Source organism: Micropterus salmoides, unplaced genomic scaffold, assembly GCF_014851395.1.
Source record: "Micropterus salmoides isolate LMB-PRFRI ecotype aquatic unplaced genomic scaffold, ASM1485139v1 Ms_hic_scaffold_546, whole genome shotgun sequence".
Taxonomy (NCBI): domain Eukaryota; kingdom Metazoa; phylum Chordata; class Actinopteri; order Centrarchiformes; family Centrarchidae; genus Micropterus; species Micropterus salmoides.
Genome location: NW_024044289.1, coordinates 1694 through 18345, shown reverse-complemented (window position 1 = coordinate 18345; position 16652 = coordinate 1694). Strand labels below are relative to the sequence as shown.

Here is a 16652-nt window from a genome sequence, read left to right as displayed (position 1 = left end):
TTTTAACAATGCCCTGTTTGTGTACAGGATACTGGAGCACAACACAAAAACCTGCTACATACTGCTACACAATTGTAAGGGGGTGCCTGTGTTATGAACCCATTAACCTCACATAATACAGAGCTAATACAGAGCTGCGCTGTTTTTTCAGAGCACACAAACACTGTAAACACACCACCTGTCACCTGCCCAGCATGGTGCTATTACCCAGAAACACAGCTTCTACACTTATTTTTAAAGTTTATACACTCAGCGGGATTAATAACGCATTTAAAACCTGCATGTACCGACAGTAACGTAACTCATGCATGTCAGCAACAGTTAGCCTGATATAGCTGACTTGCTTATGTATCATATCTTACCTGCTGTACTGTCCGCTGATTTCTCGTCAGATGGATAGCATTCCTTTCACTGTTGACTTTGTGTGTGAGGCCACATGAACAGAAATGCTGTCCACTTTTAGTTATGGTATTATAAAACAGTCCTCCCTCCAGCCCTGCTCACTTCCTCTGCTTGCTTTCATGGCAGTGTGCTGGCAGTCAGAGCTCCCCCTGCAGTCCATAAAGTGCCTCTACGCCTCAGCCCTTCCAAACCCACCCTGTAGCCTTTGGGTCACGCCTCTTCATTTGCATACACAACTCAATCCTCAATCCCCAAATCCTCCAGTCCTAAATCCCCAATCCTAAATGGCTAAATGACTAAATGCCCATTCCTAAATACCAAATCCATTTTCGACCTCGACTTTTAGTTTCCGATTTCGACTTTTAGTTTTTCGACTTTTAGTTTTAGTTCTGACCCGATAATCCCTCTATATGTTGGAATGTTGTGCAGAATCCAGACAGGTCAATACCATTCCTTATGGCAGAAATGAAGCCCATTGACTTGTTCATACATGTATTATAAGACTTGAATGAATAAAACTCAGGACATGTAAAACACTTCATCCAGTTTTCCTTTTTACTTTGATTTGAAAACAAGGCAAAAAAACCAACCTGTTCCATACAGTTGACATACAAAAGAAACATGACTGTCACCATCAAACATCAAGTTTTTAAAAAAACACCTCCAAACCATAGTTACGTTGTGAATCCAAAGTCTGCAGAAAGGTGTTGATGATCTTCACATCACTGCAACAGCAACAGAACTACACACAGAGAGCAGCTACATCATCTGAGTGGATCCAGATCCGTTTTAAAAACACCCAGGCTGGGTCTGTTGGCCACCAGGATGAGCAACAACAACGCTAACATGATCCTTTACCCGCCGTGGCTGAATGTACACCGATACCGAAGGCTGATTCTGATCCTTTGGCATTAAAGGGAAATCACTTTTACATCCTGGGTTTTATTTTTGTGGTTTTGGTGATAAGAATAATAATTATATATTATTAATTAATTAATAATAATAATAATAATAATATGTTCATAAAGTTTTAGTTTCATTAAAATATAGTCCAATAGAGCAGGAACACAAGCTGCTAGGTGACTTTGGTTAGAACCTTCAATTTTACAGTTTTCTGATCAAAAGTCCAAATGTAGAAAAGTGGAAAAACTTTCATGATCATTCACTGATCTCATCAACAATAAACACAACCTTAATACAACAGTTCACTTTTCGCTGTTTGGAAGATTGCGTTATTTTCTCCTCACAAATCAGTAGCTAGTGATGTATCTGTCGCATCAAAGTCATTTTTAGCCAATGCCGTTGTAGTGATTGCTGGAAGCAGTTAGACTAAAAGGTAAAAATTTAGCTTGACAATAAAAAAACAATAAGCGTATCAGCCTGTTCTCATGCTCAGGCATCACATATACACGCTTTGGAAAAGCCGTGTCTATTCTACACAAAACGGCTATTTTGCGTGTATAGTGGACGCCCCCAGGTACGTGTGTATGAGACGCATCCAGGCCGTGTGTATGTGACGCCCCGGGGTGGTCGCTAACTAGCTAGCTAGCTTGCAATGTTTTTGTTTAAGGAGTTGACAGCCCCTCCGAGGCAACTTCCCTAACCTCAACCATGGCATTAGTTAGTGCCTAAACCTAAGTCAGTAAATATATGCACGTCGACCGACTAACCCTTCAGCCTCCTTTGTGTTGCAACGCTATTGCAAACTGCAGTGTATCATATACATGCAAAATCGCCGTTTTGCGTACAATGGACACGGCTTTCCAAAGCGTGTATATGTGGCGCATGAGATGTGATGGGGTTGAGAGTATTCCCAATTCAAGTCTCAAGTCTCTGAGCTAGTCAAAGTCAATTCTCAAGTCACTCGTGGTTATAATGAATGTTGTATCTCCTGTTGCGTTCAATCCAGGCTGCTTAGAACACTGCATAGCTATAAGGAATTCTGTAACTGTAACCTGTTTTTCACTTACAGAGCACAGCCATGTAATGTGCAATGCAATTAATGACAGCTTATTAACTAGCCTAGTAAATCAACACATCCCCAGACTCTAAAACCCAGTTAACGTTAACTAAATAAAACTGTAACGTTACATTATCAACAATAAACCTGTAACCTGTTTGCAACGTTAATAACTAACGTGATGGCAGCAAGCGGGACGTTCATGATTACGTTAATAGACCACCACAAGTTTGGCAAGCAAACGAACACTCATTCATCTTTTCATAATGAACAACAGTTTGAGTTAACCACCCGTAAGTCGTAGCTAAAGCAAGAAGCAAGCTAACGTTAGATGGCCAATGCTGGGCTAAACATGTTTACTAACCTCAAGTTACCTATTTTGCATTCAGCGCTTCTTTGTTTATGATGAATGGCTCAGCAGCTGCGGTGTTTGTTGTCCTCTCTCACGTGTGGCTGCCTGCAGCAGATACTACGTGTTATGTAGGCAGATTATAGGTAATGGAGTGAGGGTAATAACAGCATGCTCATCAGACGTTTCCTAAAAATAAACAGTGTTCAAGAGTCCCACACCCCGAGTCTGAGTCAAGTCTGAAGTCTTTTGAGGACAAGTCGCAAGTCGAGTCTGAAGTCACTGTGTGCGACTTAAGTCTGACTCGAGTCCGAGTCTCAAATTGAGTTTTTATTATTCAGTCTTTCTGTTGTAAGCATCGGCTACATATTGCTGACAGACTTCAACTTTAAGTGCAGTTGTGCAGATAGACAGATTTTCTATATGATGGGGGAATAAACCCCAAAACTTATAAATAAGACCCAGAGTGCAAAGTAAACTGAATTTTCCGACAGAATATTTACCAACTTACAAAACCGAAAGCCAGATCCAATCTGACAGCAGACGGCTGCTGATCTCCCACCCTGTTTCTGTTACATACTTAACATTTCATCAGCTGCCGTTCATTTGGACAGACAGAAGCTGAAGAATCAGACTTCTTTGTTTCTATGTATACGCTGGCGGTGACTCAGCAGGTAGAAGAAAATGCCCCACTGCTAAATGTTGCCATAAAGCTAAAAGCAGCCACCTGCTGAGATAATATTTCTCTTACTTCATTACTGTTGTTTATGAGCAGCCTCACTGTTCTGTTGCCTTAATAACCTTCTGTTGTAAATAACAGCTGTGGTGACGATAAATAACCTCCCTGCTGCATGCTTTGGCTGAAAACCCTAATTTTCTTCTCTTACATACTCTTCTCTGTACGACATTTTTTGCAACAAGTATCATCTCTTTCTTTAACCCTTACCCTGAGCTAGCTTTAGCCATCTTGTTACATGTGAAGAGTTCTGCTCCAAAATGCAATAGCCACTACTGCAAAGAGTGACACCCATTTTTTTTTATAGTAAAAAAGTCCAACAAACAACGTTATTTAAAAAATGTTATTACCTGGTAATTTATAAACCCTTTCAAAGTTGGATCCTGTAAATGGATATTTAGCATCGTGGAAGTGAACTCCTCATTACCAAAGCCACGGCAGGCCACCAACATTTAGAGGAAGCAGTGCACACAGCTGTAGTAAATTGAAATAACTTGAATGATACATTCCACTTTTGCTGCGCATTTATTTCCACCTCCATCCTACTTCTTGGAGCCTTTGATTTTTAAGACTTTTCTTAATATGGTGGAAGCCATGGATGTATTAAAAGAGCTGGATGCAGAGTCAGTCAAGCTGCAAGTTTGGCCCAGTGGCCGAATGTTGTACTTAAACTGTTGTCATCTTAAACCTTAACCATGGTCAGTTAGTACTATTTGTATTAGGAGTTTTTACACTGTAAAGATTTTATATTTTATATGACTTTGTGTTATTTATGTTTCTATGGGGGGTCGCCTCACAGCAAGAAGTTCCGAGGTTCCAAGGCTTTCTGTGTGGAGTTTGCATTCTTCTTCATGTTAAGCGGTGACTTTAAATTGCCCTTAAATTGCGTGACAGGTTGTTCGTGTCTGTGTGCCCTGTGATGGACTGGCGACCTGTCCAGGGTGTATCCCACCTTTCACCTTAGGCCAGTTGGGATTGGCTTCAGCAACCATGCACAGATAAGCGGGTATAGATGATGGATGGATTTTAGTATGAGCCTGAAATCATCTCAGGGGTAAAGCTATATGCTATTGCACTGATGGACACATCGCAGTAACATGCCAATATAGCAATGACCCTACAATGGGTCGAAGATGGCGGCTGCTAGGATAACATGGGTGCACGCAAAGAAAGATGTTGGTGGCATTTCAATGAACTGGTCACCTTTAGCTCACTGAAGGAAGGAAATGGATACAGACACACACAGTGTGATTTGGTGAGAAACACTAAATGTATGTATGTTTTTGTTTAAAAGGAAACTCCACAGGGGACCTTTTAATTAATGCAAATTTGAGTGAGATGTTTTTCGTCAGTTTATTTGCCACAAACAGCCGATGAATAGACATACCGACGTTCTTAGCTAAATAGGCTGTGTGTTAGCTAATTGGGGTTAAAGTTGCATCCACTTTTTTGACTTTTAGCATTTAGCGTTCAGACTTTTAGGCAGTCTGTTAGAGTTAGCCTGTGGGGACGTTGAGCCACACCTTGTTTCTTGGCAACCATAACAAAATTGGTCATGTGACCACACATTTTGAAGAGTCATCCATTTTACTCTCAGTGTGATGAAGAGAGGCCCATGGAATAAGTGATAAGCACATTTAAGATCAAAAAACTGTTTTTTGCCATTCAAAGTGATTTTTTACGTTCAAGGAGTCCTGATTCTGTGTGAACAATTACAGACGGGTTTTAGAAAATCCTGTGCATGTGGTAGTGCTTTAGGAAGTTATAATATGCGTGGCGTTACCCTTAAAATGCTGGATGACACAATTTTGTTAAAATGGCGGGATGGGTGATTTGAACCAAATACGTGGGGCAAACCAGATATTTTACTGTAATTTTACATTGCATTCTTATGTATCACCCAAATGATGTGACATTATGCATTTTAGACCTGAAAGCTTTTGGAAAACAGTTTATTTTAGATCCAGATTGATTATTCCCAGGGATGCACCACATTCTAAAATATATGTACATGTTTTAGTTGGAGACATTACTGTCATGTCCTCACTTTAAACACACCTCAAGTAAAAACTGTCTCAACTCACCCAACTCTCCCCTACAATAGTCTGTCTCAATTTAGATACATCCGTACTCTTACATGCATTACACTGTGTACTTTGTACTTATTTGTGTAGTGCGTCCATTTTGTGCACTAACTTCTTTTTAATGGCAAATTGTAACATATCACTATCATGTGATCTTATGCTCACTTGACTACAATTCAGTTTTATTAAAAATAAATAACAATGAACGTATTTCTGCTGTAATTATCACAACTGCTGAGAGCTTTCATGGGCCCCCATTTTTACAAGTTTGAAAATATATTAGAGCCCCCCCCCCCACTCACACTCAACTTCTTGACCATTATGAGTGCACCATCCAGGTACTCATAGTGCACTGCATTTTTCCATGTCAGTGTGAACAAACTTGCACTCAAAATAGTAAGTATACATTTGAAAGGGCGCGAATTGAGACACTACAAGTCTGCAGCTCCTGTCTGAATGCACCTTGATAATACATCCATGGTCCAAGCTTACCTTTATGCATTAGTCCAGCTTCTGTCCTTCCTCCAGGTGATTATCTCTTCAGTCTTAAACAGCAGAACCATTTTAGCACATTTTAAACAATTTTTAAACATGTGGCAAACAACTATCAAACCATTCATTACAACGTCTAAAGACTGAAGAAAAACCTTGATGCTTTTGGAACAAATGCCAATTTGTGCACTGGTAGTCTGGCAAGAACACAATGAAAAGTGTGACTTTTACAATGAACACATCTGCAGTTAAATCCTCTTAATTTCCTGCCAATGGATTCCCATTTTACAATCGTCATACTGCATCATATCGGCAACAATAATCATTGTCTTTGTAAATAACAAAACTTTTTAACCTCAACAGTCATATACACGTATTCACATATATCTGCACAAAATACAAATATAGATTTATTTACGCTGTCTTTCTGTAACATCATTATCTTTTGAGCCTCTGCTGTCAGACATATTTATTCTCCTTGTAATTACCAGCCTTGTTAGTTGCTAGTTACCAACAGAACACACAGGTGAAGCAGCTTTCCTTCCCATTTGCAGAGGTCAGATAAAGCTGCCAAAGTGTCTGGAGTCTGTGTCAGGCTCATCCTGGAGCTGCCTCCCCTGACACTAACATCTGATAAGGTTTCAGGAAATCCACTCTAATCCCTGCTGATCCACCCAACGGGAGGTAGAGGCCACCTAACCGATGCCAGGCAGTCGGTGAAATGAAGGGGTAGCCGAAGTCACTGCAGCTGAGCATCCGTGAAAAATCAAATAATGAGAAGAATCTATGAATGTGTTTACCTCTTTCGTCTTCAGTTTATTACAAAATGGGTAAATGATATCACTTTTTGTAGAGTGTCTCTTATCATTCACATGGACTTCCCCTCCTTTGCATCCATCTCATTTGCTCTCGAACTGGAAGATATTGATAGACTCAATACCTTTAAAATAAAATAAAATAGACTAATTTCATTGCTGGCAGTGTAGCAGAGGCTCTGAAACAGCACTGAGACCAAAGACAGTAGAGATTTTAAGCCATGGAACAAGGACTGACTGATTTTGTGTTTGAGTAAGGTGTATCAAAAGGTGTTTTTGTTGTAATAAGGAACTCACAAACTTGATTCAGCTGATCCAGACCCTGTTGATGGGACATGGATCAGAAGTCGGATATTTTCTATTTCTTTAGAGGTTGGGTAAGTTTTTCTAAAATCCTGACTGGGAGGCACTTTGTCTTTGGTACTTTGACTTTAAACCACAAACCCTTCGCTCCCAAGTATGATGTGACCACAGAAGTTAAAAGTTTTGAAGCAGGGTTTTTTATTACAGTCTCGGACGTGCTCACACACAGCTCTCATCCCCGTCACTATGACTCTTGTCCAGCCTACACTTCTCCGTTTCCTGTCCAGGTAAAGAGAAGTCCTTCACTGTGCCACTAGAGTGCATCGCTCCGTTTCGTAACTTCCCGATGTCGCCCAGGGGCAGCTGGGTTGAGTTGTAAGCCATCGGCGGGATAGTGTTAACCAGTATGAGCTGAAGAGGCTTCTTCTCTGACTGGTACTGGCAGCGAACGTAGCGCAGGAATGCCGCTCGGTATGTTTTATTAAAAAGTGTGTAGACCAATGGATTGACTGCGGACGACAAGTATCCCACCCAGACGAAAACGTTCAGCAGGCCTCCCATGAGTCCTGCGTCACACGTCGCCGGGTCACACACCACCACCAGCACATTGGTAATGAAAAACGGGCACCACATGACCACAAAGAGAAAAAACACCACCCGAGGACCTTAGACGCCTTCTGCTCGTTGCTGATTGACTGCATGGTGCGGCGACCAAACAGCGAGCCGGAGACACTCCCGCGGGCGCCTCCCAGACCTCCGCTGCTTCCTCTGCCACCTGCCTCACGGCTTATTGAACGTCTGAAGAGTTTCTCAGAGGACAGCGAGGTTTGCGGTAAGAAGCTCAAAGTGAATGTCGTGCTCCATTTGGGCCGTGGACCAGCTGGTCTAAGCAGAGGGTGGCTTCGTTCTGCAGGGCGTTGATGGTCAGGAAGTAGGTGACGACCATGATGGTGAGGGGCACGAAGAAGGCCACGAAGGACCCAACCAGCACGAAGTTGTTATCTGTCAGCAGGCAGCTGCCATCTTTGAAGACCTTGGAGTGGTCTCTGAGTCCCAGCACAGGAATGGGCATGGAGATCCCTGCAGAGAGGAAGCAAACAGCAGAGATGATGAGAAGAAAACTACAAACCCAGAACAATCTCTGTGATTCAGGTAAAGATTTGAGGTTGTTTGTGTGGGAGAAGATTACAAAGCTGGCTGAGCAATGTTCTGCAGTGGTGGAAGGATTCAGATCCCAGAGCCCAGCGTTCAAAATGTTACTTAAGTAGAATACTATCAACAAAAAGAATGACAAATGTTTTGAAGTATGGCTGGACTAAGCTGCTGAAATTATGACAATTAGACAAGAAAGGCAAAAGACAAATAGCTGTGTGTAGAGGGAGAGGAAAAAAACCTTTATCTGTGAGCAAAACGTCTTATTAAGACACATCATCATTTAATCTTTGCAGAAGTGTCTCAGTATTAATTCCTGTAATTTCCAAGCTACATAAAAACTATTCAGTAATTGTACAACTGAATAATGCAGGAAACAATGTAAACTGCTCTGATTTGAATAATTTAACAGTAACACTGTGCTGGTGTTCTGTATTTCAGTATATAGTTTCACACCAGCGCAGTGGATTGGGAGAGATCATAATAATGGGAAGTAAAAACATTTCAAGAATATCATTTTAATGATATGTTATATACAGTATATCTGTATAAATAGCTGCATTTTAAATCCTGCGTTCAAGTTTAAATCCTGCGTTCATGTATTAACTGTTCATTCAACTGTTGGTATGCCAAAAATATGTCTGTAGCTTGTCTGCCGCTGCTGTGCATCAGCATGCTAATATGCTCTCAATGACAGGTACAATGTTTACCTTGTTCACCATCTTAATATGGCAGGTTAGCATGCTAACATTAGCTAATTAGTAGAAAACAATGACCTAACTTGGCTTAAAAGGACCCTTGTTGTATTTAGCTTTGTTGGTTTGGTTAGCACGTGCACAGGGTTATGGAGTACATATTAGGATACAAAAAAAATTTAACTGTATTCTGTTACAGTACAGAAAATAAAGACGGAATCAGATTACAGGTACATTTTGAAAAATCGGGGATTACTCGTAGGGATTACTTTAAGCAGAAAGTTTCTATGAAACAGAAAACGCAGTGTTATTTGCCCCCATATATTTTTTTTATATACAGTCTGTGGTATATGCAGGGGGGCCGCCAGGAATTTTGGGTCCTATGACAAAAACTCAAATTTGGACCCCTCTGCGCAGATGTTGTCACAATTTCTCTAGGACTGTGCGATCAAAAGCTTTACATAACTCTAATTAAAGGCTTGCAAGTGTCTGGCTTCTTGTAGTTCGATATGCTAGAAAAAACAAATAAATATTTATACTCGATGATGATGTTTATATAATGTATAATATAGTATAATTTGATATTAGTTTATAATTATCTTTTGGGGCCCCTGTCAGTCAGGCTCTTGGTAACCCGGGGCTGAGTAAGTTAACTTAATAGGACCGCTAGCAACATGGCTAACCAACCGAAGTAACCAGCCACCAATACAGGCAGATGCAGGCTACAGTTAGCAGTTTAGCAAAAAGTAAAGCCATCACAGAAGCTCTGTGTAAATCATCTCAGTAAGTTATGATGACCTGGATACCATATTGTGCCAGACAGATTTTACTTTAACAAGAGAGTATTAATATACTCCTTTGTCTGTTTTATTATTTATTTAATTATGTATTGATTTGTCACCGGGTCGGACAGGGGGGCAGACACGGGAATGGGGGGGCACAAACAGACAGCACAGAGAAAGGACAAGACCTGTAAGAGAAGGGGGATGGAAGGTGGGGACAACAGGGAAAAGCAGTGGGAAACACCAATTGCAGAAAGCAACGAAACCTGCAATAGAACAGAGAGGGGGGCTTGGGGAGGAGAAAAACAACAACAAACAAACAAACAATAAAAATAATAATAATAACCAGCCGAACAGCAGCAATAAAAAGCTAACATAGTATGACAACTAAGAGAAAAATGAAAACAAGAAACAGTCCAGTACACTAAATAAGCAACACAGCACAGCCACGAGAGCTGGAATAATAACAATTAATTTCAATAAGTAACTGAAAGAAAAGCATCAGGAATAATTCTACTAGGGACAACCTAAATTTGTTTGTGTCTATGTGTGAGACTGTGTGTGTCTGTGTGCGTGTGGGTACATGTGTGTGCGCATAAGCCTGTTAAAGAATGTAGTTGTTAGTGAGAGTGGGGCGCCACGACTGTGCCACACTTACCCCAGCAACAGGCAGGCAAGAACCCCAGTAGCCAATAGGGGTGGGAGAAAAAAAAAATTAAAATCAATCAAAAAAACAAAGACTCCCAGATGCACCGCGAAGCAAACGTGGAAGACCCGACTCAAATGCCAGTTGACAACGTAATGCAGACGGAACGCAACAAGCATAACCCGCGGAAGAGCAGCGCCCGGACCGACCGCAGCGCGCACACAACATAGACCAGTGCTCCCCCCCCACCCAGCACCCCACCGCCGCGCAGCAAACAACCAAAACGCCCAAATGCCACGCAATCATCAACACCAATGGACAAGTGACGAGTCCAACACGCACACTGCGCGAGCACGGCGACACCCAATGCCCAGCAGCCCCCTGCGAATCCCACGTGCGAGGCCGGCAGACGAGAGAGAGCAAGCGGAATAACACGACAGTGAAAGCCAGCGGAGAGAAACACCAGCAGCAAGTCCCAGCCCGGCAGCAAACGCGCCGCACAGGTCACCGTGCACCCGCCAATAAAGGTCTGCCGGAAAAAACTAAGGCCGCCGGCACCAGCCGACATCCCCCATGCCCAGCACGACCCCCTGGCTGCCGTGCAACACCAGCCAAACCAGCAACTAGGCAAAATCAACCAGCTCAGCTGCATGCCACCACCAACCCACCCACCCGTCAAGGGCCGAGAACACCAGGCACAATCCCAGAACAAATCGGAGCACAGCCCTGCCCCGCACCCACACTGCACATCCTGAAAACTAACTATATACCTCTCCAGAGGTATCCAGAGGGGTCCAACACCTTGCCAACACACCACCCGCCCAGAAATGAGCAAAAGCCAGAAGCCCGAGTCCCACAGCACCCCCGACGCCCGGGGCTCCAGGGGCAGGACATGAGGCCAATGAGAATCTCCCCCACTCCTTCAACCCCTCTGCCTGCCTCTGTAAATGTATTGTTTTGTGTTGGATGCATGTCATGGATTGGGAAGTGTTGTATGGTGGAGTAAAGATAAGGTGTGTGGTAACTAAGGTGCAGTTAAAATTGGAGGGTAGTTGTAACACAGGTTTTTTCCAACCCACCCCGTCAACCGCTTCTTCCCGGTCCCCCACCCCTCCAACAACCAGTCGCCAGACCCCTCAGAGAACCGAAATACAATTATCAGGATGCACAGCATGCACACAGGACTGAGCCGCACACCAGCCCAGTCCAGGCCCGCACCTGATGCCCCCAACCCCCGACAAGCACGCAAGCCAATCACGACCTACAGGTGAGCCAACCAACAATACCCCGCTACAAATCTAACTAGCGGCACACAACAGCCAAGTAATGCGCTGCACAAGAGAGATGCCAGCCGGCGCAAACCACCCCCATCCCCCCGCAGCCAGGAAGATCACAGACCCCACCCACGGCTACACCGTGACCCACACCGCACGTTCACCACCGGACCGAAACCCACCACAAGAATCCCCCCCCTCCAACCCCCACTGCCATGCCCGCTGCCCGCCCCTCCCCCCAACCCGGACCCGCACACAGGACCCACAGACCCCGTGTAACTTAAACACCTTTATAGCGTTACAATCTATGGTGAACACTAACACTCTTCCGGTGCTCTGATCTCCCAGAACGGGTAGAGTAAGTTCATTTGACCAGTAGTTGCACAGCTAACTGAGCTAATAACAGCAGCTAGTTAGCTTGTTAACTAACTTCAGTAACAAGTAAAGCTATCTGTCCATTAGGAAACTCTGTGAATCACAGAATTAAGCAGAGCAGCAGGGGACATCAGAGAGAAAACTAGAAAAATATTTTCTCCATATTTCTATATTTTCTCCATCAAATATGATCCAGTTTCCCAGAATCAGTGAAGAAAGTTGTGTTTTTGTGCGGTAATCAGTGGGGCCCGGCCCCAGAAACACTATGCTTCAGCAGCTTCATATTGTTTTCTTTGGATGCAAAATTAATACAAGTACAGAATGAGTAATCAAAATTGTAAAATGGTTTTCCAAATGACAAACTTAAATATCATCAAGAATACCTACAAAACAATGTTTTTCATTGATCGCCGAGATACTGCCATAGTGGTGACATAGTGCAAAGCATATCATATAAAAACATTTAAACATGGATTTTGGGAACGAGAGATTGTTATTGTATGTTAAGTACACTGAGCAGCAAACACATAATTAATTCTCTCTTGTCTTCATTTGCCTATTTGGCATTAAAGTAATCCAAAAATAACTAAAAGTAAGCAGATTACATTACTTACTTACATTACAGAATTCACATAATAGTGAAGCTGTCATTAGTCCTGCACCTACATTTTTTGATTTGTGGGTGAGAAAAAAGCTTTTGTTAACATAAAATCTACCAAACATTCAAACTTATTTTTTCTCAGTGGTTTTCAGCAGGTAACAGCAGGTAGTATGCCAAATGTTTCACCAGACAGGCACTGCTATTTGACACCGCATTCACTTTTAACTGTGTCAAAAAAAGGTCAGGAAATGTTCTAAAACTATATTTTTCCATTTATTGTCTGTCTATCACTGTGTGTGGGAGGAAAGTGTGGTTTTGCCTCCACCTCTTCTTGTCAGTAGCCTCTCTGTGGGTCATGCCTGCGGTCACTACAGCAACTTCTATTATTGTCTTCGGTACCTAAATATATAGTGTTTTCTCAATGGTGAAGTCCAGGAAATAGGGCCACTTTGAGTCATGATCGCCCCCCCAATATATTTTTACTAAACTGCCTGCAGTCACATGTTATAATTGATCTAATAGTAAATTGGGCCAAAAATTGGGGGATGAGAGTATGATAGCTCATACAATCCAAATCAACAGGTGCTGGGTAGGAGGAGATAAACCGAGCAGTCGTCTTCACTGTGGTCTCATTACCTGCTCGTCACAAACAGGAGAGTGAGAGGAAGAGACGGAAGAAGAAGAGGAGGAGGAGGAGGAGGAAGGGGGGAAGAAGGTTGGAGACTGACAGACTCAGTGAGGGTGGACAGAAATGGTTCCTGCACGTTGGAAGCAGAAGGGTCAAAGACAGATAATTCTCATTAAGTCTGGATGGTTTGACAGGAAAGCAGCAGGAGTGATTCAGTTAATATATCATCCAGGTGGATGCCAGGCCTGTTTCATACTCTATGAAAAAATAAACTGTTAAATAATCTGTGGGTTTACAACTATTTTGATACAGATTAATCGTGTGAAGCAAAAAGTCAGCTTCTGTAATTTGCTGCTTTATCGAAATCTCTTTGGTCTCTCTAAAAAAAACGATCAGACAGCTGCAACTGATTCAGAGTGCTATGTCCTCACTACGACCAAGAAAGTGGATCACATCAGTCCAGTTCTTAGGTCTTTGCACTGGCTTTCTGTATGCCAAAGAACTGCTACTTTATGAACCATTCAGTCGTCTGGGACAGGTCTGCTTTCTGTCCCTGGAGTCAAAACTAAACCTGGAGAAGCAGCATTCAGTTATAAATCCAAAATTGTAACCCTAACCATGGGTTGTCAGTGCGCATGTGTAGGCGTAGTGTGTATGTGTGTAGTGGCAGAAGAGATGAAGCCCCAGCTTCACCAGTGTTGTGCCGAGTTGTCCGCACCTCCTTTCGGATAATTTATAACCGTTGATGAACCACACAAAGAATATTTTATCATTTTTTAAACAGCCGCTACTTGAAATAGACGCGCGAGCAACCACAAAGTGCATGCAGTTGTCGGCAGCACGGCATGCACGCTAAACTCTAGAAAAGACCGGTGAATGACAGGCGAGAGAGAGAGAAAAGGGTCACAATAAGCGGCAGTTTAGCTGAAATTTCCAGTATAAGTTAAATGATTAGAGACTGCAGCTCTGCAGCTTCTCAACAATCGCTGCGCACAAAAGCACGCATGATTCGACTATCGTCCGACTACAGGCAGGACTTGACAATTCTGATTCAACTTTGTAAATCCTTAGTCGGGGACAGCCCTAGTTTGTATTTTCTACTGAATTGTTTTTTAAATTCTTTATATATGTTTTTATATTGCGATGGATCAGTTATGAGAAGTATTTATTAATTGCAGCCTTAGAAAGCACACAACCTAGGGCAGCCACACCTACAACCTTTTCTTGTATCACTGCTCAAAACTGTAGTCGAGAAAAAAGGTGCATGAAGCTAAAACTGTACTTGCAGAAACACTAAACAGCTGATAGTAAAAAACACAGATGTAGAGCAACTATTTTACATGGACTTTAAAAGACAAATAAATCAATGAGGTCAATTATTCATACGTTTGTGGAGCATTGTGGACATTCCTTATACGACAGCCATGGAAAAACATTACTTTCTGATTGACTTTCCCTTTAGAGGGAGCCAGGCTAGCTCCCTAGTCTTTATCAGAATCCGAATCAAAAATGCTTTATTGCCAAATAGTTTTTTACACGTATGAGGAATTTGCTTTGGTGATAAGGTGCTACACGTAGACAAACATACAGTTGACATAAATAAATGTAGAAATATATAAATATGGAATATATTGAAAAAATATAAAATAATGATTAACACACAAAGAACAAATATGTGCAATATACTGGTTATATACAGTGATGTGAAATAAAATGTGCAAAGATATATAGTATTTGAGAGGGAAGGGGGGGGTGTCAGTGGGGGACCTGGGCCTTGTTAATGAGGCTAGCTGCAGAAGGGTAGAAGCTGTTTTTGTGGCGAGAGGTTTTGGTCCCCAATGGACCGCAGCCTCCTGCCAGAGGGGAGTGACTGAAACAGTTTGATTGGTAGGAGGGATCAGCTGCAGTCTTTACTGCTTGTCTCAGAGTCCTCGAGGAGTACAGGTCCAGAAGAGAAGGGAGATTGCAGCCAATCACCTTCTCTGCAGAGCGAATGATGCGCTGCAGCCTGCCCTTGTCCCTGGCAGTGGCAGCAGCGTACCAGATGGTGATGGAGGAGGTGAGGATGGACTCAATGATGGCAGTGTGAAGTGCACCATCATTGTCTTTGGCAGGCTGAACTTCTTCAGCTGCCGCAGGAAGTTCATCCTCTGCAGGGCCTTCTTGGTGAGGGAGGTGAGGTTTAGCTCCCACTTGAGGTCCTGGGAGATGATGGAGCCCAGGAAGCGGAAGGAGTCCACAGTGGTGACTGAGGAGTCACACAGGATGATGGGGCGTTGAGCTCTAGACTGTTCTGGCTGCACCAGGTCACCAGATGGTTGATCTCCTACCTGTAGGCGGACTCGTCCCCACCTGAGATGAGCCCAGTGAGGGTGGTGTCATCCGCAAACTTCAGGAGCTTGACAGACTGGTGACTGGAGGTGCAGCTGTTGGTGTACAGGGAGAAGAGCAGAGGGGTTCGCTCTTCTCCCTGTATGCTAAGCTAACTGTCGCCTGGTTGTAAGCTTCATATAAAAATGAGAGTGGTGGCAATCTACTCATCTAACTTTCTGCAAGAAAGGAAAAAGTGCATATCCCAAAGTCCCGCCGACAGTGTTTGACAGGTGATCTGTTCACACCACAGTGATAAGGTGCATTCCATTTTTCCTCGGAACTCGTTTTCTGGGGTATTAGTTCCGAGACAGGAAGTGACAAATAGAATGCCCCTCGATGTCGGATTTCTGACTTGTCAACTCGGACAAACTCAGAGGACTCCGAGTTCTGAAAGCAAGATGGCTGGAAAGGACATAGACTTTTTTGTGACATCTACACAATACTGTCTTAACGTTGCCCATAGGCTGTTTGCTATGACCGTGTCATGTGTGAAAATGTGTTGGTTATCAACTGGTGCAGCTAAAATTGGCTAAGCCGATGTTGCTAACAAACAGTCTTGCTGTCCGACCTGTCGTGTTGTGTGGCAAATGAAATGCATCCGACTTGGGTTTCCCGTTTTAATTTTTTTACTGATATGACGTCGATCTGATCCCAGAGCCCCGACTTCTGAGGTATATGGAACACACCATGAGAGCTGTCAGACGCTGCCAAATCTGCTGTGCTGTTAATAGATTGTATTCGGGCTACATGTTGAGGCTCCCTGAAATTTAGTAAAATTTTATTTGGAGGGTTTGTGTGTGTTCAGGTGATCAGGTGATGTTCTTACTAATGTGTTTAAACATTGGCTGGCTGTGAGAGAGGAAGGAACAGAGAGAACTCACTTTCTGTGAGTTATAAATAAAATATTATTAGCCTTAAACTGCTGTCTGCTTCACATCAAGTCTGATCAAATGTAATTTGTCGAAGTGACATTGTTGATTCGAGC

General features: G+C 42.9%; 1 protein-coding gene across 1 annotated transcript; it reads right to left on the bottom strand.

Annotated features, from left to right (window-relative positions):
- Nucleotides 1–7005: 7005 nt before the first annotated feature.
- On the bottom strand, nt 7006–8350 carry LOC119889568 (5-hydroxytryptamine receptor 2A-like; the record flags this gene model as incomplete). The annotated part of the gene is given in 3 exon segments (XM_038700432.1): nt 7006–7797; nt 7800–8018; nt 8021–8350. Coding segments are annotated over 3 exon segments (986 nt in total), but the record flags the coding sequence as incomplete, so codon positions are not given.
- Nucleotides 8351–16652: the final 8302 nt, after the last annotated feature.